At 33.9% G+C, this 25,237-nt stretch overlaps 1 protein-coding gene across 1 annotated transcript; it reads left to right on the forward strand.

Moving 5' to 3' along the window:
* Nucleotides 1–21,625: 21,625 nt before the first annotated feature.
* On the forward strand, nt 21,626–23,791 carry LOC107911366 (transcription factor bHLH118). Its single transcript, XM_016839210.2, has 3 exons — nt 21,626–22,061; nt 22,218–22,562; nt 22,654–23,791. The coding sequence occupies exons 1-3, from the start codon at nt 21,756–21,758 to the stop codon at nt 22,744–22,746; spliced, it is 744 nt and encodes a 247-aa protein (XP_016694699.1). The 5' UTR covers nt 21,626–21,755; the 3' UTR covers nt 22,747–23,791.
* The last annotated feature ends 1,446 nt before the right edge of the window (nt 23,792–25,237 follow it).

The raw sequence follows: 25,237 nt of genomic DNA on the forward strand, positions 1-25,237 counted from the left end.
CACCAACAACGGTTAACATTCCGAGTGCTCAACGAAAAAGTGTGGAAGGTGAATATTGCCATATGGTGGAAATTTTTATGGGGCAAATATTGAGTTGGATACTAAATCGATCCATGTATGAGATGGGAGAAAATATCAAAAACGAAAAAAGGAACGATTTAGTTATAAACTGTGTTGAACAACAGCAGATGGGTAACTTTGAAAAATCACCATAAATGGTGGAAAATGAATGGGAAGCTGAATAATATATGAAATTGAAGCTGAATGTGTCTATTTTCATATGAAATAAATAGAATAAGCAAAAGAGTTGTATTTTTGGAGATATCTGAATTTTACTGAAACAGGGCTGGATTGATTTCGGGATCCCCTGTTCTAACTTTGGAAAATCACCAAAAATTGTAAAAAAATAATTATGGTGTGAAATTTATATTCCTGGATTCCTTATTGACTCTATTTTTAATAGAAACAAGTGAAACCATTTTTAAAATTTTGTACAGAGAGTTAAGTGAATTGTTTTGAGGAAGGGTCAGAACCGTTGGGCAGTGAAACAGGGGAAGTTTTAATGAATAAACTGTACTAATTGGCTGGGTAAAAAATTCTGAAATTTTTATGGTGAAATGGTATATGAGTCTAGTTTCAGGGAAAATTTACGAAACTCAATTTGGAGCCCTGTAGCTCCGGATAAAAATAAATTAGCGACTATGACGCAGAAAAACAGTTTGCTGGAAATTGCCTAAACAATGAAGTTATTCATGAATAAGTTTATATTTTGGTGTAGTTATGTGAGTAATTACTTATTTATCATGTGTTTACTTACTAAGCTATATGCTTACTCGATTTTATTTTTCCCTTGATTATAGTGACTTCCGACAACTCGGAAATTTGGAACGAAGTCAGACAATCATCCACACTATCCTTCACACTTGGGGTATTTTGCTACTATCGTTCCGGAAAATTATGGCATGTATAGACGACCTATGAAATATGGAATCATCATGTAAATATATGTTATGGTTTGATTTAAAATGTGGTGTTCATTAATAGTTAAATTGTGAGTATTATTATAAATGAGTTTGGTTGATATATATATATTGGATTGTGATTTAAATTTGCAGGAGGTTTAAGCAAAATTAAGCAAAATGCTGTCGAAATTTTTTTTAAAAAACTTAGTAATACCTCATACTCTGTTCCGAGCCGGAATACGAGTAAGGGGTGTTACATTTTAGTGGTATCAGAGCTACGGTTTAGTCGGTTCTCGGACCAATAAAATATGTGTGAAAGTCAGTCTATACATGCCATCAATATATTGTGATAGTGTGATGATTTCTGACAATTTAAAATTTTGTTTTATATAGTAAATGGATCCTAATCGAAGTATGGCAGATGATGTTGAAAGTAACACGCCGGTTCCCGCACAAGGGACCGCACATGAAGAGAGTAGACATGAGACACATGGACAGGATGAGGCTCGAGAAGCCTTCCTCCGAATGATGAGTGATTGGTATACAGAATATGTCCGTGTAAATCCGAATGTTCCACCTCCTCCACCCCCTCCTATTCCTCCGCCGGTCCCCGTAGCTCCACGAAGTGCTGAATTGGTGAGATCAAGTAAACCACCCGTTGATAGAATTCGAAAGCATGGGGCTGAAGATTTCAGGGTCAATGTTGATGATGATCCGGAAAAAGCCGAGTTTTGGCTTGAAAATACTATCCAGGTATTTGATGAATTATCTTGTACTCCTGAGGAATGTTTGAAATGTGCTGTGTCTTTATTGAAGGATTCGGCATACTGTTGGTGGAAAACATTAATAACGGTGGTTCCAAAAGAAAGAGTTACTTGGGACTTTTTTCAGGAAGAATTCAGAAAGAAATATGTAAGCCAACGGTTTATTGATCAGAAGCGCAAAGAGTTTCTCGGATTGAAACAGGGCCGAATGTCAGTAGCAGAATATGAACGGGAGTTTGTCCGGCTTAGTAAATGTCCCCAGGAATGTGTGCCTACGGAGGCTATTATGTGTAAAAGATTTGAAGAGGGGCTAAATGAAGACATCAGATTACATGTTGGAATTTTAGAGTTAAAAGAATTTGTGGTATTAGTTGATCGTGCTTGCAAAGCTGAAGAGCTGAGTAGAGAAAAGAGAATGGCAGAGATGGAAGCTCGAGATGTAAGGAAGAGGTCAATGGGCAGAACATTTCAATCTCACCCGAAGAAGTTTAAAGGGATGGATCCACGACCAACCGGTTCAGTTGGGTATTCACGCAGAGACCGAGGGAGGTCATATTCCGGAACTACAACTCGAGCTACCTCAGTGGCAAGTGTGGGTAATGTAGGAAACACCAGACCTGAATGTCAACAGTGTGGCAGGCGACATACTGGTGAGTGTTGGGGATTTAAACGAGCTTGTTTCAGATGTGGTTCCCAAGAGCATTATGTAAAAGACTGCCCTGAGAGAATAGAAGAAGAAAGATTACAAAGAGCTGGATCGGGTGATGTTGTCAGTAGAGGCAGACCACCGAGAAATGTGGGAAGCAAAGCCAGTGGTAAGAGTGTGATAAAAGATGCAGCTGGAGGATCAGAAACTAGAGCGCCTGCCAGGACTTATGCTATACGCGCTCGAGAGGATGCCTCATCTCCCGATGTGATTACTGGTACATTTTCTCTTCATGATATTGATGTTATTGCTTTGATTGATCCCGGCTCTACTCATTCATATATATGCATGAATTTGGTGTCTAGTAAGAAAATTGCCTGTTGAAAACACTGAATTTGTAGTTAAAGTATCAAATCCTTTAGGCAAATATGTCTTAGTCGATAAGGTTTGCAAGAATTGTCCCCTGATGATTCAAGGTCACTGTTTCCCGGCTAATTTGATGTTGTTACCATTTGATGAGTTTGATGTTATTTTGGGGATGGATTGGTTGATATTGCATGATGCCAAGGTAAATTGTAGACAGAAAATTCTTGAATTAAATTGTGAAAACGGTGAAATTCTCCGGGTTGAAACAAAGGAGCCGAATAAGTTGCCTATGGTGATTTCGCACATGTCTGCTCAGAAATACTTGAGAAAGGGATGTGAAGTTTATCTTGCTTATGTGCTGAACACAGATATTACTGGGTCGAAGCTTGAATCAGTGCCGGTAGTTTGTGAATTTCCAGATGTATTTCCAGAGGAATTGCCTGGGTTACCTCCGATTAGAGAAGTTGAGTTTTCTATTGATCTGTTACCTGGTACTGCACCGATTTCTATTGCACCGTATCGAATGGCTCCGACTGAGTTGAAGGAATTAAAAGCTCAGTTACAAGAGTTGACAGATAAAGGATTTGTGAGACCGAGTTTTTCTCCTTGGGGTGCTCCTGTGTTATTTGTGAAAAAAAAGGACGGCTCTATGAGACTTTGTATTGACTATCGTCAGCTCAACAAGGTGACTATAAAGAACAAGTATCCTTTGCCGAGAATTGATGATTTATTTGATCAATTAAAAAGGGGCAACAGTGTTTTCTAAGATTGATTTGAGGTCTGGTTACTATCAGTTAAGAGTTAAAGAGTCTGATGTGCCGAAAACCGCCTTTAGAACAAGGTATGGACACTATGAATTTCTGGTAATGCCTTTTGGGTTAACAAATGCTCCAGCTATTTTTATGGACTTGATGAACCGAATTTTTCGGCCGTACTTGGATAAGTTCATGGTGGTGTTCATAGATGATATTTTAATCTATTCTCGGGATGAATCTGAGCATGCAGAACATTTAAGAACTGTGTTGCAGATTCTGAGAGAAAAGAAATTGTATGCTAAATTCAGCAAAAGTGAGTTTTGGCTTCGTGAGGTTGGATTCTTGGGACATATAGTTTCAAGTGAAGGTATTCGGGTTGATCCAAGCAAAATTTCAGCAATTGTTGATTGGGAGCCACCAAGGAATGTGACAGAAGTTAGAAGCTTTCTGGGCTTAGCTGGGTATTACAAACGCTTTGTCAAGGGATTTTCGATGATTGCTTCTCCTATGACTAAGTTACTGCAGAAGAATGTCAAGTTTGAATGGACCAATAAATGTCAACAGAGTTTTGAAAAGTTGAAGGCATTATTGACTGAGGCGCCAGTGTTGGTGCAACCTGAGTCCGGGAAGGAGTTTGTAATTTACAGTGATGCATCGTTGAATGGTCTTGGGTGTGTGTTAATGCAAGAGGGCAAAGTAATAGCTTATGCTTCGAGACAATTGAAACCGCATGAGAAGAATTATCCGACGCATGATTTAGAATTGGCTGCCATTGTTTTTGCTTTAAAAATTTGGCGTCATTATTTGTATGGTGAAAAGTGCCGAATCTTCACTGATCATAAGAGTTTGAAGTATTAGATGAGCCAAAAAGATTTGAATTTGCAGCAACGAAGATGGCTCGAGCTAATCAAAGACTATGAGCTAGTGATTGATTATCACCCCGGGAAAGCTAATGTGGTTGCTGATGCCTTGAGCAGAAAATCTTTATTTGCTTTGAGAGCTATGGGTACGATGTTAACTTTATCTGATGATGGCTCAATGTTGGTTGAATTGAGAGCTAGACCATTATTTCTTCAGCAAATTCGGGAATCTCAAAAGAATGACAGTAAATTGCAAGCCAAGAGAGCTCAGTGTGAAGCAGGTGTTGACTCAGATTTTCAAATTGGTCCAGATGATTGCTTGATGTTCCGGGATAGAGTATGTGTACCAAGAAATGATGAGTTAATTCAGACCATTTTATGTGAGGCACATAGTGGTGACTTGTCAGTTCATCCGGGTAGTGTGAAAATGTATAATGATTTGAAGAAGTTGTATTGGTGGCCAGGCATGAAAAAGGATATCTCGGAATTTGTATCAAAGTGTTTAATCTGTCAACAAGTGAAGGCTGAGCATCAAGTACCATCGGGTTTACTTCAACCGATAACGATTCCAGAGTGGAAGTGGGATAGTATTACGATGGATTTTGTGACAGGATTGCCTTTAACTCCAAAGAAGAAAGATGCTATTTGGGTAATTGTTGATAGATTGACAAAGTCGGCTCATTTTATTCCGATACGCATTGATTACTCACTTGACAGGTTGGCAGAATTATATGTTGCTGAAATAGTGAGATTACATGGGGTGCCTAAATCTATTATATCGGATAGAGATCCGAGATTTACTTCGAGGTTTTGGATAAAGTTGCAGGAAGCCTTGGGTACAAAATTGAATTTCATTACTGCGTTTCATCCGCAAACTGACGGGCAATCGGAAAGAGTGATTCAAATTCTTGAAGATATGCTCCGGTGTTGTATTTTAGAATTGAAAGGCAGTTGGGAGAAATATCTACCATTGGTTGAATTTGCTTATAACAATAGCTATCAGTCAAGTATACGAATGGCACCGTATGAAGCATTATATGGGCGTAAGTGTAGAACTCCTTTATATTGGACTGAGCTCGGTGAGAACCGGATTCATGGAGTCGACTTGGTGAAAGAAACTGAAGAAAAGGTGAAAATAATTTGTGACTGTTTAAAGGCTGCCTCAGATCGGTAAAAGTCGTATGCGGATTTAAAGAGAAAAGAAATTGAGTTTCAAGTAGGTGATAAGGTGTTCTTTAAGGTGTCTCCATGGAAGAAGATTCTGAGATTTGGTCGTAAAGGCAAACTAAGTCCACGATTTATTGGACCATATGAAGTTACCGAGAGAGTTGGCCCTGTAGCATATCGGTTAGCTTTACCACCGGAGTTGGAAAAGATACATAATGTGTTTCATGTGTCGATGTTGCGACGTTACCGTTCGGATCCTTCACATATAGTTTCCCCTACAGAGATTGAGGCCAGACCAGATATGACTTATGAGGAAGAACCAATAAAGATTTTGGCTCGGGAAGTCAAGCAGTTAAGGAATAAAAGTGTATCCTTAGTAAAAGTACTGTGGCAAAAACATGGGATGGAGGAAGCTACGTGGGAACCGGAGGAAATTATGAGGAAACAGTACCCAAATCTCTTTTCCGGTAAGATTTTCGGGGACGAAAATCCTTAAGGGGGGAGAGTTGTAACAGCCCGATTTTGGGCCTAGTCGGAATAGTGGTTTCGGGACCAAAAATCCGACGAGGGAAAATATGGTTATTATTATATTTTTATGGTCTACAATTTCACGGAAAATTTTCGTAAAAATTTTGTTCGAAAATTTCGACGTTTGGGCACTCAATTTAGTCAAAAGGACTAAATTGTAAATAGTGCAAAAGTTGAGTTCTATATGTAGAAGTATCTAATTGATATGAAATTTTAAATTGGAGGTCTTTATGTGGTAATTAGACCATTAGTTAGTTGATGGACAAAAATAGACATAAGAAATGAGAGAAATAGATTTTTTTTAAGTGGGGGCATATTAGTCATTTGGTAATAAAAAAAATAAAATGGGAAAAAGATGACAAAAATCATCATCTTCCTCATTAGTTGCTGCCGAAATTTGAAGGAAGCCATAGCTAAGGTTTCTTTGCTTTCTCAAGCTCATAGTAAGTGCATCCTAGCCCCGTTTTTAATGTTCTTCGCATTTTTGGAATCCTCGTAACTCGGTTTAGCTTATTCTAGCAATAATTCGTGTTAGGGCTCATATTTGGAAAAATACCCATAGGTGAAATGTGTTTATTTTGCTGTTTTATGGTGGAATATGAAGCTATAAATTATGTTAAACAACTTTTGCTAAGCGATTTTAAGCGAAAACGGGTAAATAGGCATAATCGGTAAAAATAATTATTGTTCATAAGTGTATGTTAGAGTGAGAATTTGATGTTGCCATAGAAGGGAAAAATGTTCAGCATGTCATAAAACCTAAGAATAAGTGATGAAGTTTAATTTCCGAGCTTGGGGACAAAAGTGTAATTATGCAAAAGTTTGGGGGCAAAATTGTAATTTTTCAAAAAGTTGGGTGGTGGATTATTTTAATGAATGTGAACATTAAATGAGTTAAATTTGCTATTATAGATCAAGAAAGACGTGAAGATTATCTCAAACGAGGAAAAGAAAAGATAGTGGAGTGAAGTGCAAAATTACGATATTTTGCACCGAGGTAAGTAAACACGTGACTTGATGTATTATTTTGACATTAATTGATATATGTTGAGATTTATTTGGAATTAAAATAAATGTTTGGCCATATCCTAAAAATGTTGTTAAATCGGGAAAGGTGGTAAAGGGTTGCAATATATGATTTATGGGTTGAACACTCGGAATAAGCCGAAGTATGTTGTACATAAAGGGGTTGCTGTGTGCTGATTCCCCGATTCATTGGTGGTGCTATGTGCGATATCCACCGTATCTTTGAAATGTGAAAGGGGGTTGCTATGTGCTGATTCCCCCGAGGGGTTGCTAAGTGATGATTCCCCGGTTCATTGGTGGTGCTAAGTGCGATATCCACCGTATCTCTGAAATAAAAAGGGGGTTGCTATGTGCTGATTCCCCCAAGGGGTTGCTAAGTGCTGATTCCCCGATTAAGTGGTGGTGCTAAGTGCGAGATCCACCAACAACGGTTAACATTCCGAGTGCTCAACGAAAAAGTGTGGAAGGTGAATATTGCCATATGGTGGAAATTTTTATGGGGCAAATATTGAGTTGGATACTAAATCGATCCATGTATGAGATGGGAGAAAATATCAAAAACGAAAAAAGGAACGATTTAGTTATAAACTGTGTTGAACAACAGCAGATGGGTAACTTTGAAAAATCACCATAAATGGTGGAAAATGAATGGGAAGCTGAATAATATATGAAATTGAAGCTGAATGTGTCTATTTTCATATGAAATAAATAGAATAAGCAAAAGAGTTGTATTTTTGGAGATATCTGAATTTTACTGAAACAGGGCTGGATTGATTTCGGGATCCCCTGTTCTAACTTTGGAAAATCACCAAAAATTGTAAAAAAAATAATTATGGTGTGAAATTTATATTCCTGGATTCCTTATTGACTCTATTTTTAATAGAAACAAGCGAAACCATTTTTAAAATTTTGTACAGAGAGTTAAGTGAATTGTTTTGAGGAAGGGTCAGAACCGTTGGGCAGTGAAACAGGGGAAGTTTTAATGAATAAACTGTACTAATTGGCTGGGTAAAAAATTCTGAAATTTTTATGGTGAAATGGTATATGAGTCTAGTTTCAGGGAAAATTTACGAAACTCAATTTGGAGCCCTGTAGCTCCGGATAAAAATAAATTAGCGACTATGACGCAGAAAAACAGTTTGCTGGAAATTGCCTAAACAATGAAGTTATTCATGAATAAGTTTATATTTTGGTGTAGTTATGTGAGTAATTACTTATTTATCATGTGTTTACTTACTAAGCTATATGCTTACTCGATTTTATTTTTCCCTTGATTATAGTGACTTCCGACAACTCGGAAATTTGGAACGAAGTCAGACAATCATCCACACTATCCTTCACACTTGGGGTATTTTGCTACTATCGTTCCGGAAAATTATGGCATGTATAGACGACCTATGAAATATGGAATCATCATGTAAATATATGTTATGGTTTGATTTAAAATGTGGTGTTCATTAATAGTTAAATTGTGAGTATTATTATAAATGAGTTTGGTTGATATATATATATTGGATTGTGATTTAAATTTGCAGGAGGTTTAAGCAAAATTAAGCAAAAATACTGTCGAAATTTTTTTTTAAAAACTTAGTAATACCTCATACTCTGTTCCGAGCCGGAATACGAGTAAGGGGTGTTACAGGTTTAATCAATACTTAAGAACTAACCCTGTAGTGCAGCAAGTTTAAGCTCCCCCTCCTGCTCCTCCACCGGTTCCTGAGATCTCACAAGGTACAGGTACTGAATCTGTCAGAAAAGGGAAAGCTCCAGTAGATAAAATTCGAAAATATGGGGCCGAAGAATTTTGAGCAGCAGTTGATGATGATTCCGAACGGGCTGAATTCTGGTTAGAAAACACTACTCGGGTTCTGGAGGAATTATCTTGTACACCAGAAGAATGTCTGAAATATGCCGTCTCACTGCTAAAAGACACAACTTACCATTGGTGGAATACTAAAGCTTCAGTTGTTCCGAAAGAAGAAATTACATGGGAATTCTTTCAGACCGAGTTCAGAAAAAAATATATCAGCCAGAGGTTCCTTGACCAAAAAAGAAAAGAATTTCTTGAACTGAAACAGGGCAATAGATCAGTATCTGAATATGAAAGAGAATTTGTTCGATTGAGTAAATATGCTCGAGAATGGGTACAATCAGAAGCTGAAATGTGCAAACGATTCGAAGAAGGGTTGAATGAAGACATTAAGTTACTGATCGGAATTCTTGAAATTCGAGAGTTTGCTACATTGGTAGAGAGAGCTTATAAAGCAGAAGAATTGAACAAAGAAAAGAAACAGGCTGAGAGGGAAGCTCGAATTTTTAGTAAAAGACCGATGGGGAAATCCCAGTTTTCTGCTTCAAAGAAATTGAAGAAGTATCAGGATCGTTCTACTTCAGCCATTGGGTATTCGGGCAGAGAGCGAGGTTTTCAACGCACTAATCCAAGACCTTCTACTCCATCAGTGACCAGTGTTGGTAGCGTTGGCACTCCTAAGCCGAGATGCCAGTATTGTAATAAAGCTCATTTTGGTGAATGTCGATTAAAGAGCGGGGCTTGTTACCGATGTGGTTCTTTTGGCCATTTCCTTAGAGATTGTCCAGAAAGAGGTGAAAAACAAGCTGAACATATATCGAAGCCGAGTAATCTAGTTTCGAGGGGCAGACCACCTTGACCATCCGGTAATGTCAGTGGTAGTCGAGGAGCTACAAAAGATACTATGGGTAGGCCTGAGGTACGAGCACCTGCTAGGACATATGCCATTCGTGCCAGAGAAGATGCTTTAGCACCCGATGTTATTACTGGTACATTTTCTTTACTTGTTACTGATATTACTGCATTGATTGATCCTGGTTCTACGCATTCATATATATGTGTTAAACTTGCAATTGTTAAAATTTATCTGTTGAACCTACTGAATTTGTGGTTAAAGTCTCGAACCCCCTGGGCCAATCTGTGTTAGTGGATAAAATTTGTAAAAATTGTCCACTGATGGTAAGAGGTTATTGTTTCTCGGCTGATTTGATGTTACTGCCATTTGATGAATTTGACGTGATATTGGGTATGGATTGGTTAACCCAGCATGATGCGGTAGTAAATTGTAAACAAAAATATATTGTGCTAAAATGTCAGAATGGTGAGTTGCTCCGGGTTAAATCTGATCAGACAGAGGGGTTATCTGATATGATTTCAATAATGGCAGCACAGAGGTATGTCAAAAAGGGGTATGATGCTTACTTGGCTTATGTACTCGACACCAAGGTATCTGAGTCAAAGATACAGGCAGTTCCAATGGTATGTGAATTTTCCGATGTGTTTCCAAAAGAATTACCAAGATTGCCACCAGAAAGAGAAGTGGAATTTTCTATAGATTTGATTCCGGGAACTACTCCGATCTCCATAGCTTTGTACCGGATGGCTCCTATAGAATTAAAAGAGTTAAAGACACAGTTGCAAGAGCTTGTTGACAGGGGTTTTTTCCGACCGAGTCATTCACCTTGGGGTGCTCCGGTTCTGTTTGTGAAAAAGAAAGATGGGCCTTTGAGATTGTGTATCGACTACCGGCAGCTTAATAAAGTAACCATAAAGAATAAGTACCCGTTACCCCAGATTGATGATTTATTTGATCAGCTAAAAGGTGCACTATGTTTTCAAAGATTGATCTTCGATAAGGTTATTATCAGTTACGGGTAAAGGAGTCAGATGTGCCAAAAACAGCCTTTAGAACCAGGTATGGGTATTATGAGTTTCTAGTTATGCCATTTGGGCTAACTAATGCACCTGTAGTATTCATGGATTTTATGAACCGGATATTCAGACCGTACTTAGACAGATTTGTAGTAGTATTCATTGATGATATTTTGGTTTATTCTCGGGATGAAGAAGAACATGCAGAACATTTGAGAATTGTGTTGCAAATTCTACGAGAGAAGCAGTTGTATGCTAAATTCAGTAAATGTGAATTTTGGCTTCGAGAAGTGGGTTTTCTTGAACACATTGTATCTGCCGAAGGCATCAGGGTAGATCCAAGTAAAATCTCAGCTATTGTCAATTGGAGTCCACCGAAGAATGTATCTGAAGTTAGAAGTTTCTTGGGTTTAGCTGGTTATTATCGGAGATTTGTACAGGGATTCTCTATGATAGCTTCTCCAATGACTCGATTATTGCAGAAAGATGTAAAGTTCGAGTGGACTGATGAATGTCAACAAAGTTTCAACCGATTGAAAGACCTATTAACGAAAGCACCTGTGTTAGTGCAGCCTGAACCGGGTAAGGAATTTGTTATTTACAGTGATGCCTCATTAAATGGTTTAAGTTGTGTTTTGATGCAAGAAGGTAAAGTAATAGCCTATGCTTCAAGACAACTTAAACCACATGAAAGAAATTACCCAGTACATGATCTTGAATTAGCTGCTATTGTATTTGCGCTGAAGATATGGTGGCACTACTTGTACGGTGAGAAATGTCATATTTATACTGATCATAAAAGCTTGAAATATTTGATGACACAGAAAGATTTGAATTTGAGACAGCGCAGGTGGCTTGAACTGATAAAGGACTATGATTTCATTATTGATTACCATCCGGGTAAGGCTAATGTTGTAGCTGATGCTTTGAGCCGAAAATCTTTGTTTGCTTTACGAGCTATGAATACCCGGTTATTATTGACTGATGATGGTTCAATCCTAGCTGAATTGAGAGCTAAACCGACATTTTTACAGCAAATATGTGAAGCTTAGAAGAATGATGAGAAGTTACAGGTTAAACGGGCACAGTGTGAGTCAGGTAATGATTCTGAATTTCAGATTGGTTCTGATGATTGTTTATTATTCAGAGGTAGGGTATGTGTACCTCAGAATTCAGAGCTCATACAGAAGATTCTACGCGAGGCCCACAGTAGTACTATGTCTGTACATCTGGGGAGTAATAAAATGTATAATGATCTGAAAAAGATGTACTGGTGGTCGGGAATGAAACGTGATATCTCTGAGTTTGTATCAAGGTGTTTAATATGTCAACAAGTTAAAGCTGAACATCAGTCACCTTCGGGGTTACTTCAGCCAATTACTATACCGGAATGGAAATGGGAAAGAATCACTATGGATTTTGTATCGGGGCTACCTTTGTCTCCGAGGAAAAAAGATGCTATTTGGGTGATTGTTGATCGATTAACAAAGTCAGCTCACTTTATTCCGGTACGTATGGATTATTCTTTAGATAAACTAGCTGAACTGTACATATCTGAGATTGTCAGGTTACATGGAGTGCCTGTCTCCATTATATCAGATAGAGATCCTCGATTTACGTCTCGTTTCTGGGACAAATTGCAAGAAGCCTTGGGTACTCAGTTGTATTTCAGCACTGCATTTCATCCTCAGACAGATGGTCAATCTGAGCGTGTAATTCAAATATTGGAAGATATGCTCCGATGTTGTATACTAGAGTTTGAAGGTAATTGGGAGAGGTATCTACCTTTGATTGAATTTGCTTACAATAACAGTTATCAGTCTAGTATTAAAATGGCTCCGTATGAAGCTTTGTATGGTAGAAAATGTAGAACACCGTTATATTAGACAGAGCTCAGTGAAAGGAAGATACATGGGGTTGATTTGATCCGGGAAACAGAAGAAAAAGTAAAGGTTATTCGAGATAGTCTAAAAGCAGCTTCCGATCGTCAAAAATCATATGTCGACCTTAAGCGAAAAGAGATTGAATTTCAAGTCGGTTACAAGGTATTTCTGAAAGTGTCTCCTTGGAAGAAAGTTCTTCGATTCGGTCGAAAGGGTAAATTGAGTCCAAGATTTATCGGGCCCTATGAAATTATAGAAAGAATTGGACCGGTCACTTATCGATTGGCATTACCACCGGAACTTGATAGAATCCATAATGTTTTTCATGTTTCTATGTTACGATGATATCGATCAGATCCTTCACATGTTATTTCTCCGATAGAAGTACAGATTCAACCGGATATGACTTACGGTGAAGAACCGGTCAAGATATTGGCACGGGAGACAAAAGAGCTTAGAAATAAAAAGATGAATTTGGTGAAAGTATTGTGGCAAAAGCACGAGATTGAGGAAGCAACATGGGAACCGGAGGAGGCAATGAGGAAACAATACCCAAATCTCTTTACTGGTAAGATTTTCGAGGACAAAAATCCTTAAAGGGGGGAGAGTTGTAATGGCCTAAATTCAAAATTATCGGAACAATGGTTTCGTAACCATAGATCCGATTTAAAGAGAAATTTATTTCAATATTTTTGTATGAAAATTGATATGATAGGAAAATTGTATGAAAATATTGATAGAAAAATTTTACCGATTTAGTGATTAGATAGAAAAAGAAATTATTGAAGAAATTGGGTAAAAACAAGGTATCGAGACCTCTATCTCATAAAACCGAGTCAAAAATAATTTTATAAATATTTATAAAATGTTATTAATGTGGTATTAAAATTTCGTTAGGAAATTTTAATGTTTGGGTAGTCAATTAAATGAAAAGGACTAAATTGTAGTAGGTGTAAAAGTTACTAGAGTGATTAAATAGCTTAAGAGTCTAATGAGAAAGGAGGGTAAAATTGGAATATTTCAAAATTAACTAAATAAAACTAGGACTAAATAGGAAATATCTAGATTTCTCTTCATTTCTCTTCGATTCCAGCGGCTAAAAATGCCATAGGAGGGTTCTCTAAGCTGGTATTTCATAATTTTTGCACCAAGTGAGTTAATCCTTGATTTTTTCTTGTAATTTTTGTGTTTCTAAGACTTTTACAACTAGGTCCTACTATTAAATTCATTAGTTTTTGATATCATGGATGAAATTGAAAGTCACCATGGTTGAGTTCTGTAAGTTTATGATGAAATAGAATGAAATTAAAGCTTTAATTTGTCTATGAGATGATTTTATTAGGCAATTTCAATGGAAATTGATTTTTAGGACCTAATTGTGAAAATGTTTGGAATTAAAGTCTATTGCTGAAATTCTGATTCCTAAAGGTTGTAAACTAGTTTAAGGTGATAGAATAAAATGTTAATTGAGAAAAATCAGCTCAATTGAGAGGCTAATTGAGTAGGGACGAAATTATCATTTATTAAAAGCTTAGGGGGAAAATGGTAATAAACAGCTTGCACTAAAACAGTTTGGACAGCAGCAGTAGACTAACTTTGAAAAATCACCAAACATTGTAGGAATCGAATTAGAAGATGAAAAAAATATGGAATTAAAGCTTATTGAGTCTAGTTTCTCATAGAAGAAATATTGTAAGCAATGGATTTGTAAATTTTGAGATATAATGAATTTTTTGAGACAAGGTCAGAATGAATTCGGGTTCCCCTGTTCTGACTTTGAAAAATTATAAAAAATTGAATAAAAATAATTATGGACTTAAATTTATATGTATATAATTCTGAATGAGTCTATTTTTAATAGAAATAAACGAGAACATCATTTGAATTCTGTATAAAGAGATAATTTATTTTTAGTGAAGAAGGGTCAGAGCTGTTAGACAACAGAACAGGGGTGACTTTGAAGAATAAACTGTACTGATTGGCTAAACCAAAAATTCTGAAAATTTTATGGTAAAAATATATATGAGTCTAGTTTCAGGGAAAATTAACGGATCTTAATTTGGAGTTCCTTACCTCAAGGTATAAATAATTTAGTGACTATGACTCAAGTAGACAGCTTTGAATGAATTATAAATAATAGTAATTATAGAGAATGTTGCATATGAACATGAAATGTATTAAATTGATAATTAAATTTATTTATTTAGATCCAGAAGATTCAAATACGAAGCTAGATCGAGAAAAGAAAAAAGTTCAGGATTAGTAGATTTTTACTGTTTACAAACAAGTATCAAGGTAAGTTCGTGTAACTTGAATTATATTCTTAAATGCTTGAGATTGTATGTTATTGATGTGAATATGATTTGAGTGTTCATTGTATGAAAATTAATGAAACATTGATATATTTGATAAAATGGGAAGAAATCCCGGTTGAATGAAAGGAAAATTCGATGGATCTCTGAAAAGGAATTGACGGTAAAAAGGATCTAGCCCGGACGGGTGATCCTATCCTGATATAGCCCTCCCGAAGAATATGTGTAAAATGGATTTAGCCCGGACGGGTAATCCGAATTAGGGTCTGAATTTAGTCTGGGCTGGTAATTCAGATCCAAGCTCATTAGAGTAATTGTCGTTGCAGGGGATTTAGCCTGGACTGGTAATCCCGACAATACTCTATGAGTTTATATTGCAGGGGATTTAGCCTGGACTGGTAATCCCGCTGCAAGGTTGAGGTTCGCGGGAGTGTGCTCTCTAAAATGGAAATGTGCGCACATGAATATGAATTGACAGACTCGGAATTGTACACTAAAAGTGTACCTCTGAAAATCCATCGAAAATTCCAAGAAATTCAACGGGATAAATATGGAAAAATAACAAGGGAATGAAAATCATGGTATTGACGAGCTCATCAATCATGGTATATATTATTGGTACATGGAAATTATTGTACTAACTTGAATGTTGAGTTTGTGCATATTAAGGTAATAATGCATTGAATGGATATATGGAAGTTTATTGTATTGTATTGAAAATATTAGGTAAGTATAATTTTTATTACATGAGCTTACTAAGCACAAGTGCTTACCCCGTTTCCTTTTTCCCTGTTTTGTAGTGTTAAGAGCTCGGAGGTCGGATTTGGTCGGAGACACATCACACTGTCAACCTCAGGATTTCGGTATATAAAGAAACTTTATTTTGGAAATCAATGGCATGTATTAGCTAACAAAGTAAATGTTAACGTGAAATGAATGTAAAGTTAGCCATTAGTATGGTTAACAAACCTGGTTATAGTTATGTGATGACGTTATCTTATATAAATGCATGAATCTATCATGAAAATATGTTGAATTGATTTGGTTGATGTGGATTGGTCTCGATTTAATATTACAGGGAAGGTTAGATATTTATAAAAGGGCTATTGAATATAAAAAAAAATTTAATTCGTAAACTCCGGTAATGCCTCATACCCTATTTCGACAATGAATACGGGTAGGGGTATTACACATATATCCAAAAAATTTAATATTATTTTAAATAATATATCCTATATAAAATTTTTATTTTTAACATATATTTTTATATGTTTTTATTTTCAATTTTTTTACGTGTCCTTCATTTAGGGTTTATAGTTTAAGGTTTCAAATTTAAGGTCTATAGTTTATGGTTTTAGGGGTTAAGGGTTGAGAGTCAGGGTTAATGTGTTAGGATTTATGGTTACGACAGTGTTTAGAGTTTTAAGGGTTTATGGGTTGAGACTTAGGGTTTAAGAGTTTAGGATTTAGTAATTTAAGGGTTTAGTGGGTTAGGATTTAAAACATGGTGTAGTTAATTTATATTGTTTATAAAGTCAGTTTCAGATATGATCAAAATAAAATCGAAATTAATCAAATTTAAGGTCTATATTATCTCTTTTACAACTATATATATAATATATTATTTAATATATAAGTTAAAAATACTAATTAATTTAAACCTTAAACCCTTAACTACAACCTCTAAAACCTTAAATCATAAAACATAAACCATCAACCCTAAACCAACCCTTAAACCCATAATCTATAAACCTTAAAATAGTTTAGATCTTTAGCGGCGTTTTTCCAAAAAGCGTCGCTGAAACTCATATCTATTGCAGCGTTTTCTAAAAAGCGCCGCTAATACTCAATCTATAGCGGTGTTTTTGCACAAGCGCCGCTATTGCCAGTGAAGCTCAAAATAAACGACGCTGTTCGATTTAATTTTTTAGCGGCGTTTCTATAAAAACGCCGCTATAGGCCGACCTATAGCGGCGCTTTCTAAAAAATGCCGCTAATACTCAAACCTATAGCTGCGTTTTTGATAAAGCGCCGCTATTGCCACTGAAGCTCACAATAAATGACGCCGTTCGCCTAATCTTTTAGTGGCGTTTTTATAAAAACGCCGCTATATGTCGACCTATAGCGGCACTTCCTTAAAAACGCCGCTAATTCTCGATATATAGCGGCGTTTTTTCAAAAACGCCGCTAATACTCAATTTATTCAATTTTTAGTGGCGTTTTCAATTCAAACGCTGCTAAAAGTCTGTTTTCTTGTAGTGAATTAAGAAAATCAAGACTTACATTTATGAGTTTGAAAGAGCCAATTATTACATAAAATAGTCTTATTTTGGCTTAAAATTTTATCTTAACAAATTGTTTATTATTATTTTTATTTCAAATTTGGTTGGAGGTTTTTTTAGGGTTTAAGAACGATTTCTTTCCTTCCAAGAAACTCTATTCTAATCCTTCTTAAACTTTCTTCTAGTTGCTTCTTTCTTTCTTTGTTGTTTCTTTTGTTTAGATATAAATTCAGTAGCTTCTTCTCAATAAAAAAATGAACCAAAACACCTCCGAATACTTGGATCTTCATTGTTCTTGGCTGGCCAAATCACTCCTCCTCATTTTCTTTTGATTTTTGTTTGGTTTTAGTACTTAATCGTTCAAATATGTTCTTAATCGATTGTTCTTCCTTCTTGGCAGCTTGAATTCACTTGGATTTCTTCAAGAACAAGTTCCTTTGATGAACTGACTTGGACTCTTCAAAGCCCTAACTTTTGATTTCGGCTTACTTGTTTTTGTTTTTTCAATTATTTAGTTTTGTTTGTTGCGCTTTGATGTAATTAGATTTAACTTGGATGGTCTGCGTTTTGAGTTTAGTTGAACTCTGAGTTTCGCGATTTGAAAAAACTTTCGATCCAGTTCTACATGCGTCCCTATCACTTTCACTTCAAATAACACAACCATACTATCGATACAAACAAAATTAATATCTAAAAACCTTAATAACCTTATATGAATAAAAACTAATCTCTTCCATCAACCCATCAAAATTCTCATTCAATTTCTTTTCAAAACTCCATTAAACTGATTACTCCCAATTGTGAAGACACTCAAAATTCTCAAAGAAACACTAGAAATTGGACTCTTCCGTTCCCTACTATGATTGGATGGCAAAGATGATGCCCAAAAATCTCTTTATTGGATAAGAAATGATGAATCTTGAATGGCACAATGAATGAAAAGAAAATTTTCTTAGGGAATAATAATAGCCCTTTTTCTATTTCCTTAATCTAAAATCTAAACTTCAACTTTTTACCACTCAATTTAACCCTTCATACAACTTAGTTCCATAGCCCAATTAATCGATTCAAAGCACATAAAAAACGAATTTACATGCCGAAGAAATTCAAGAAAAAACTAAGAAATTCAGATGTCTACAAAGAATACTGAAAAGGTCGAAAATTATTACTTTGGTTTGTTTATTTTCTACAATCCCTTTTCTAGTAACAACAAAAACCAAAACATCAACCTTATTCATCTACCCTTTGCTTCCTCAAAACATATATATTACTAATTATTAATAACTATTATAATATTTAAATTTTTTTAATAATTTTTACATTTTTCAATATTTTCTATAATACTATAAAACACATCCAAAATAAATATTTACGTGCAAATAAAAAACGGAAATCATTTGTTTCAAATACATTATGAACATGTAACTTTTGCTAAAATTTTAAATTATATTCTAAAAAATAGATGCCGACATTCAACATGGTTATCTCATATCAATTTGTTACAGCCATCAATCATATCAACACATATTAAATGTTAAACTAATCAACAACCATCTTCATTAACAAAAAGAAACTAATTGAATTTTTTTTTTTATAACTGAAGAAGATTCACTCAATTGATATTTTAGTAAAAGTTATTTACACAGGATGCATTTTATTTTCCATATTATCATAACATATGGTCTATTTTATAATTTTATATATCCACTTAATTAGAAGGTCCCACCAACTTTAATCATTCATCTTGTAATTAAGAGAGATTTGATTAATCCGCCAAAGCGGGAACGCCTAAAGCTTTTAATGTGCCAATGAATCGTTATGAAACCTGCCGACTTACTGTTTTCTAAAATAAAAGACAAAGGTTTAGATTTGATCATTTGATGTAATTTATGTGCAGTTAAAAGAAAAAAGGACAAATTTCTTTTGGGTCTAATTGATAAAATATATTATACTTTTAAAAAAATATATAAATTCGAATTTTAAAAATAAATAATATATAAAAAAAAGAGAGAAAGTGGGCACAAACCCAAACTTCAAGAAGCTACGCGAATGCCATGTTATGCCATCTCGCACCTTGACATTGACGAGATTGTGGAGAATCTTTTTCTTATATGTCCACAAAAATTGAAAAGGCTTCAAATTAAAGTGTCGGCTCATACTTAAACCATATATTCTTTTACCAATTTTAATATAAATAATTCCACTATTTTAAGATTTAAGAAAAAGATAATTATTAAAATTCCAAAATTATAGTTATCTCATCTATGTCTACTTGGATTTTCAAATTCAAAATTCATTTTTTATAAAATAATAAATATTATTTTAAAATTTTTATATATTTTTTATATTATATAATTACAATTATAGGATTTGTACCCAAAAGTTATAATCTTCATTATATCAACTTTCAACTAAAAACACATTTTTATATCAACTCTTTTACAAATGTGTTATATTCTTTTTCTTTCACATTATAAGTCTGTCCTAATATAATATATAATTATACATTTAAAATAATTTTTAGGGTTATTATTTAGTATACTGATAATATATTTTTTTTATTTCATTAGCAACTTTAAAAAATTGTCACATATTTATTTTTTAATATTTTATTAAAGGGGCGAAACCAGAACAAATTTTTAGGGGGAGCCGAATGAAATTTTAATTTTTTATAGTCTATCTCTTTATAATTTTTAAAAGATTAAATCGAATTTTTATAATTTTAGGGAGACCGAAGTACAATTTTACCTTTACTAATTTAATTTTTTTTAAATTAAGGGATTAAATAGTAATTTTACATTTTAGGGGCCCCTGCCAGCCCCCTAAATTCACCTCTGCTTTATTATACTCCTATAGGATACTTGTCAACCTCCTAACTTTGCTTATGTAGTCTAAAAACCTCACGGGTAATGTATCAAATATTTTCACTAATTTTTAATGGAAGGGAATCTACTTACACCGGTGTAAAACTATACTTTTCTCATATTTTAGTTAAATTAATATTTTAACAATCCAACTGTTGAATTATTAATATAATTGTATTTGTCATGCATGTAAAATTTCAAATCGATCTAATATATCCATCATAACAATTTGAAATAGTGTATATATTACTATTTATTGAACAGTTGATAGTTTTATACATAAAACAAATTGTTAGAAAATTTTAATTAATTTACTTCAAATTTAACAAGCATGATCTATATGAATAGAATATGAAATATGACAATTAAATCGATAAAAAATTAATCGTATAAAAATATAATAAAAGTATAGTTTTACATCGATACAAGTAAATCCCTTCATTTTTTAATGATATAAATTCAATACTCAAAACTTTTTATTCTTCACAATTTAATACTGAAAATTTAAGAAAAGGTACCAACATGCATGGCTGTAAATTAATTAGTATACAATTAATATCTATTACAAAGCTCTAAGGACCTTCCTTGATTGACATGTGCCCCACTAATTCATTTGTTCTCTCCTTTTTAATATTGTAAAAACATTAAATTTCAATTTTAGTCCTTTTGTTTTGTTTAAATTTGTGATTTCAACTTTATATTTTAATTTTTGACATAATTTATTTTTATATTTTTATAATATTATTAATTATTCTAAATGTGTTGACACCAATTTAAAAAAAAATATTCCAACAAAAAGTTTTTTTGGCATGACGATTAAATGTGTGTTTTTTAGGGAAAAAATAAACATCAGTATTTAATTCTACATTAATTTTTTGTTACATGATTACAAAGTGAATATTTTTTAATCTTAAAATGTCATACTAGTGAATTTAATAGAAGAATTTTAATGTTAGTGACAATTGGAGCTAAATTTTTAAATCCAAAAAATAGAAGAGATAAATTTTTTTAATTAAAAGTGGGAAACTAGATTTTAAATATATGAATTTTCTAAGGACTTAGAGCATATTTTAACTTTTAAAATTTTTTATTGTGCAATTCAACCCAAAACAAAGACCATTAACCCCAAAGCATGGATCAAAAACCATATTAGTTTTAATAACTTGACCAATATGATTGGTTACAAAATTTCAAGACCCATATGATATATATAATAATGATTGAAAATATTATTAAATAATAAGATATATTGTACTTTTGAGGAGAGAATTTAAATTCAAATTATAAAAACATAAAATCGACCACTTAGTGTTACTTTCATTTTTCAAAAAAAAATATAATGATTAAGAATAATTCAATTTTTTTGTGCGAAAAGAAAAGAGAATAATCAAATTTAATGAATAAAAATTATATAAAATTTAAAAAATAGAAAATTAAATTAGCTTATAATATCATATTAAAATTTAAACACCAACTTTTCAACACTTTTTTTTTTTTGCCAAACCACTAAACTTTTTTAATGTACAAAACAACACCTGAATAAATACATGAGAATAAAGATGTATTAAAACAATCAAAGTTTTTGGCCTATCTCCTTATTTAAACCTAGCTCCCACTATCTATGAAAGATACGGCTTTAAACACTGTGTCTTTGTTCAATGTTTCCTTCGGATCAAATTGATGGCTATCTGTACGAAATCTCTGATATTCCCCATCATGAAGATTTTGTGCGACAAAATCTCACATCTGGGGAATCCGTAGAGGGAAGTCATCTAACACGGAGAACGGGAAAAGGCGAAGGACTTAAAAGTTTAGCGGTGGCCAACAATAATGATGCCAATTATGCTGTTTCTGCCAATGATGCTAAGAAGATAGTTCGCAAGGAAATCGAACGGGAAAGGAGACAGCAAATGGGCAAACTCTATCAGAAACTTAGATCACTGCTCCCTCCTGAGTCAATAAAGGTCAATGCCCCCCCCCCCTTCATTTGTCTATTCATTTTACTACTTCCATTTTGCACATTAGTACATAAGGTAGCACTTTCTGGAGTTTGATCTTTCTTTATGAAAATAATTATATATTGCTAGCTAGGGTTTTCTTGATGGGGGGGTTTTTTACAGGGAAAGCGAGCTGCGTCCGATCACATGAACGAGGCAGTGAATTACATAACATATATGAAAAAGAGGGTCGGGGAATTGAGTATCAAAAGAGATAAGGTCAAAAAATTATCTAATCGGAGTGCCTTGGATCTAGGGAGTAGTAGTGCTAGTTCATCAGGTATCAGCTCGTGTGTTGCAGTCCATCCTTTCCGGGGCGGAGTAGAGATTATGATAAGTAGTGGCTTTGAAGACCAAAGCTGGCATCTCTCCACGTTCCTGCAAGCTATCCTTGAAGAGGGGCTTGACATTGTCCGTTGTGTTTCCAGCCAAACAATTGAAGGGTTGTTGCATACTGTTCAGTCAGAGGTGTATTTTTACACATGCAAGTTTTAGCATTGTTAACTACTAGTACTCTCTGCTTCTTACCACAAATATCTTTATTGAACATGTCTTGCAGGTTACTGATCCAACACAAATTGATCTATCCCGGTTGCAAACCAAGCTAAATGATTTGATATCCTACCATGATAATGCTGGCTGCGGTCGCTGATTTATTGGCTTGCAAGTGGCAAGGGAGTTCCATATTGTGAACTGCCATATCTAGTAGATAAACTTAGGGTTTACTTCGGTGCTTTGTTTGGCTTATTCGGTACTAGTGTTGTTGGTGGGTGCTTATGTGTGGATTTTGGAACAAGGATTTGTATTCAAGTATTCAACTCACATTAGATATGGTAACTTTCTGTGTTAAGTTGATTACTAATACAGCATTTGTTAAACAATCGAACCTAGTTGTGTTTGCCTTGGTACTATTATAGACAGCATTGCTATGGAAGAAAATATTGATGTGTTTAATAAGACTAGAAATGTAGGATTTGAATTGAAGACGAGAAAGGTGCAGTCTGGGAGTCTGGGCTGCTCATAGGAACAATTTGGAAGCAGAAATCCAGAATAAAGTCGATTACGGAATTCCGGGTTGCTGTTGGGAGGGTTTGAGTTTCAGTTTCATCAGAGAAACCTTAGGTGTTGAGTTGTGATGAACTATTGGGTTTGTTTCAGATTTCTTTTATGCATATGATGATAGGAAGATTGAAAAAGGTCAGAAAGTAACTCTATTTTATTTGCTTTTATTATCGCTAGGGATGGTAATGGTAAAATCCGAATTTCAAACCAATTTCTTCCATTTGGAGAGAGGTTTTTTTTTTTCCTCTAAAAAGTAGATATGAGATGACAGTGGGGTGGGTTTTTTTTAACAGTGATTATGAAACAGTTACCGTAATTATTTGTCTCACTCTACCCAACCCATTATATATATTTTCATAAGAGTCTACTTTTAGAAAGGGTAGGAGACTCTTTGGAGAAGTGATAAGCACACATTGGACTTTTGTACCAATTTCACTAAGTGATAAGCACACATTTTGCCCTCACGAAGAATATGTCGAACTTTGACCACCCAACATTCATTTATTAGCATTAAATAGTCATCAATGAGGGTGCCAAACGAATGACACTCGTCAAGTGGTTTGGTTAAAAATCAGACCACTAACATTGCATCAAGCTTGACTATCAACCTCTAGATACCAACCAACATAGCTACCCACAAGTCCTCATGAATAGCCTAGAAATCCGCTTGTAAACTATATGAGAGACTGATCTTCAATATAAATCTTCAAATCTAGTTACTAAACTTACCCTGTATGAATCATTTTACTTAGTATATAAAATTATCATTTTACCTTAATATATAATGTGTTATAAAGTAACTTATAAATTTTATGTTTAAATAGTATTCCACTTTAAAAATATTGAAAATATTAGAAATATCTAAAAATTAAATTAAAATGGAGCGAGATAGAAGAGAATCATGATGGATACATCTAACATCAATGAGATAGAACAGAATCATGATGGATACATCTAACATCAATAAAGGTGATAATATTTTCAAGTTTATACATTAATTATAAAACAGAGCGAATGGTGAAGTAAAATAGACCAACTATGGAACAATAATTTAATTGAAAACATGTCCTGCTCTACTCCATTTTCATCCTTAATTATGATTCTTAAAATTTCGAGATTGTCCTAAAACTTGAATTTTTAAAATGCTTATGATTGAAATATTTTAATTTGATGGCCAAAAATTAATAAATTTTCTAAAAAAAAAAACGAATGCACTGTGGTTGGAATTAGAAAAGGTAGATTTATGGGTGCATCTCTTATATTTGAAAGATATAATAATTTTTATTTAAACTATAAGATATAATAATTTTTTTTCAAGAAATGATATATAATATTTCAAACCATGTATCATGGATATGATTTATATAAGATATAGGTATTCATATAAATTAGATGTGAGCATTCAATTGAATCGATTCGAATTGAATAAAAAAATTCGAGTTAATCGAATTGACGACTTCTATTTTATCATTCTAACTCAATTTGAATTTTTTTCAAATCTAGTCGAGTGAAATAAAATTCAAGTTAAATTTAATCGAGTAAAATTATTTGAGTTAAATTAAAAAAATTAAACATGTCAAATTTGAAACCATATATATTTAAAAACTTTTTTGAAGCAAAATAAAAAAAAAATTAGTTTAGTATGATAAACTCGAATCATTAATTAACTTATTTAAATATCAAAATTATTATTTTAAAAAAATTAAAATTTTAATTTTTTTATATATATTTTTTATATTTTTTTAAAATTATTTTTTAAAAATATAAATTTTAGAATTTTTACAAATATTTTAAAATTATTTTAATTTTTTTATGATTTTTGTTAAGAAAGATTAATTTGTTGATTTTTAAAATTATCAAGGACGAAAGGTACTGTAAGACTTCAAAATACTGACTGCTGGCTGGCCTGCGCTTGTAGTTGGGCTTGTGTGTGTTGACTCTTGTTTTTCAAAGTCCTTGGGTTTAGTGTTCTTGCACTGACTTTTGGGTATGTGATACCACCAGGCTTCCTCTTCCTTGACCTTTTAAAGTTAATTCAATTTCTTTTTACACTTCGCACCAATCATGCCAACTTTTTTATT

The sequence above is a fragment of the Gossypium hirsutum genome, chromosome A07 (assembly GCF_007990345.1).
Source record: "Gossypium hirsutum isolate 1008001.06 chromosome A07, Gossypium_hirsutum_v2.1, whole genome shotgun sequence".
NCBI classification, from domain to species: domain Eukaryota; kingdom Viridiplantae; phylum Streptophyta; class Magnoliopsida; order Malvales; family Malvaceae; genus Gossypium; species Gossypium hirsutum.

Coding starts and splice junctions, on each gene's coding strand:
- LOC107911366 (XM_016839210.2), top strand. CDS start 21,756: ATGTTTCCTTCGGATCAAATTGATGGCTATCTGTACGAAATCTCTGAT. Junction 22,062..22,217: donor TCCCTCCTGAGTCAATAAAG/GTCAATGCCCCC, acceptor GGTTTTTTACAG/GGAAAGCGAGCTGCGTCCGA. Junction 22,563..22,653: donor TGCATACTGTTCAGTCAGAG/GTGTATTTTTAC, acceptor CATGTCTTGCAG/GTTACTGATCCAACACAAAT.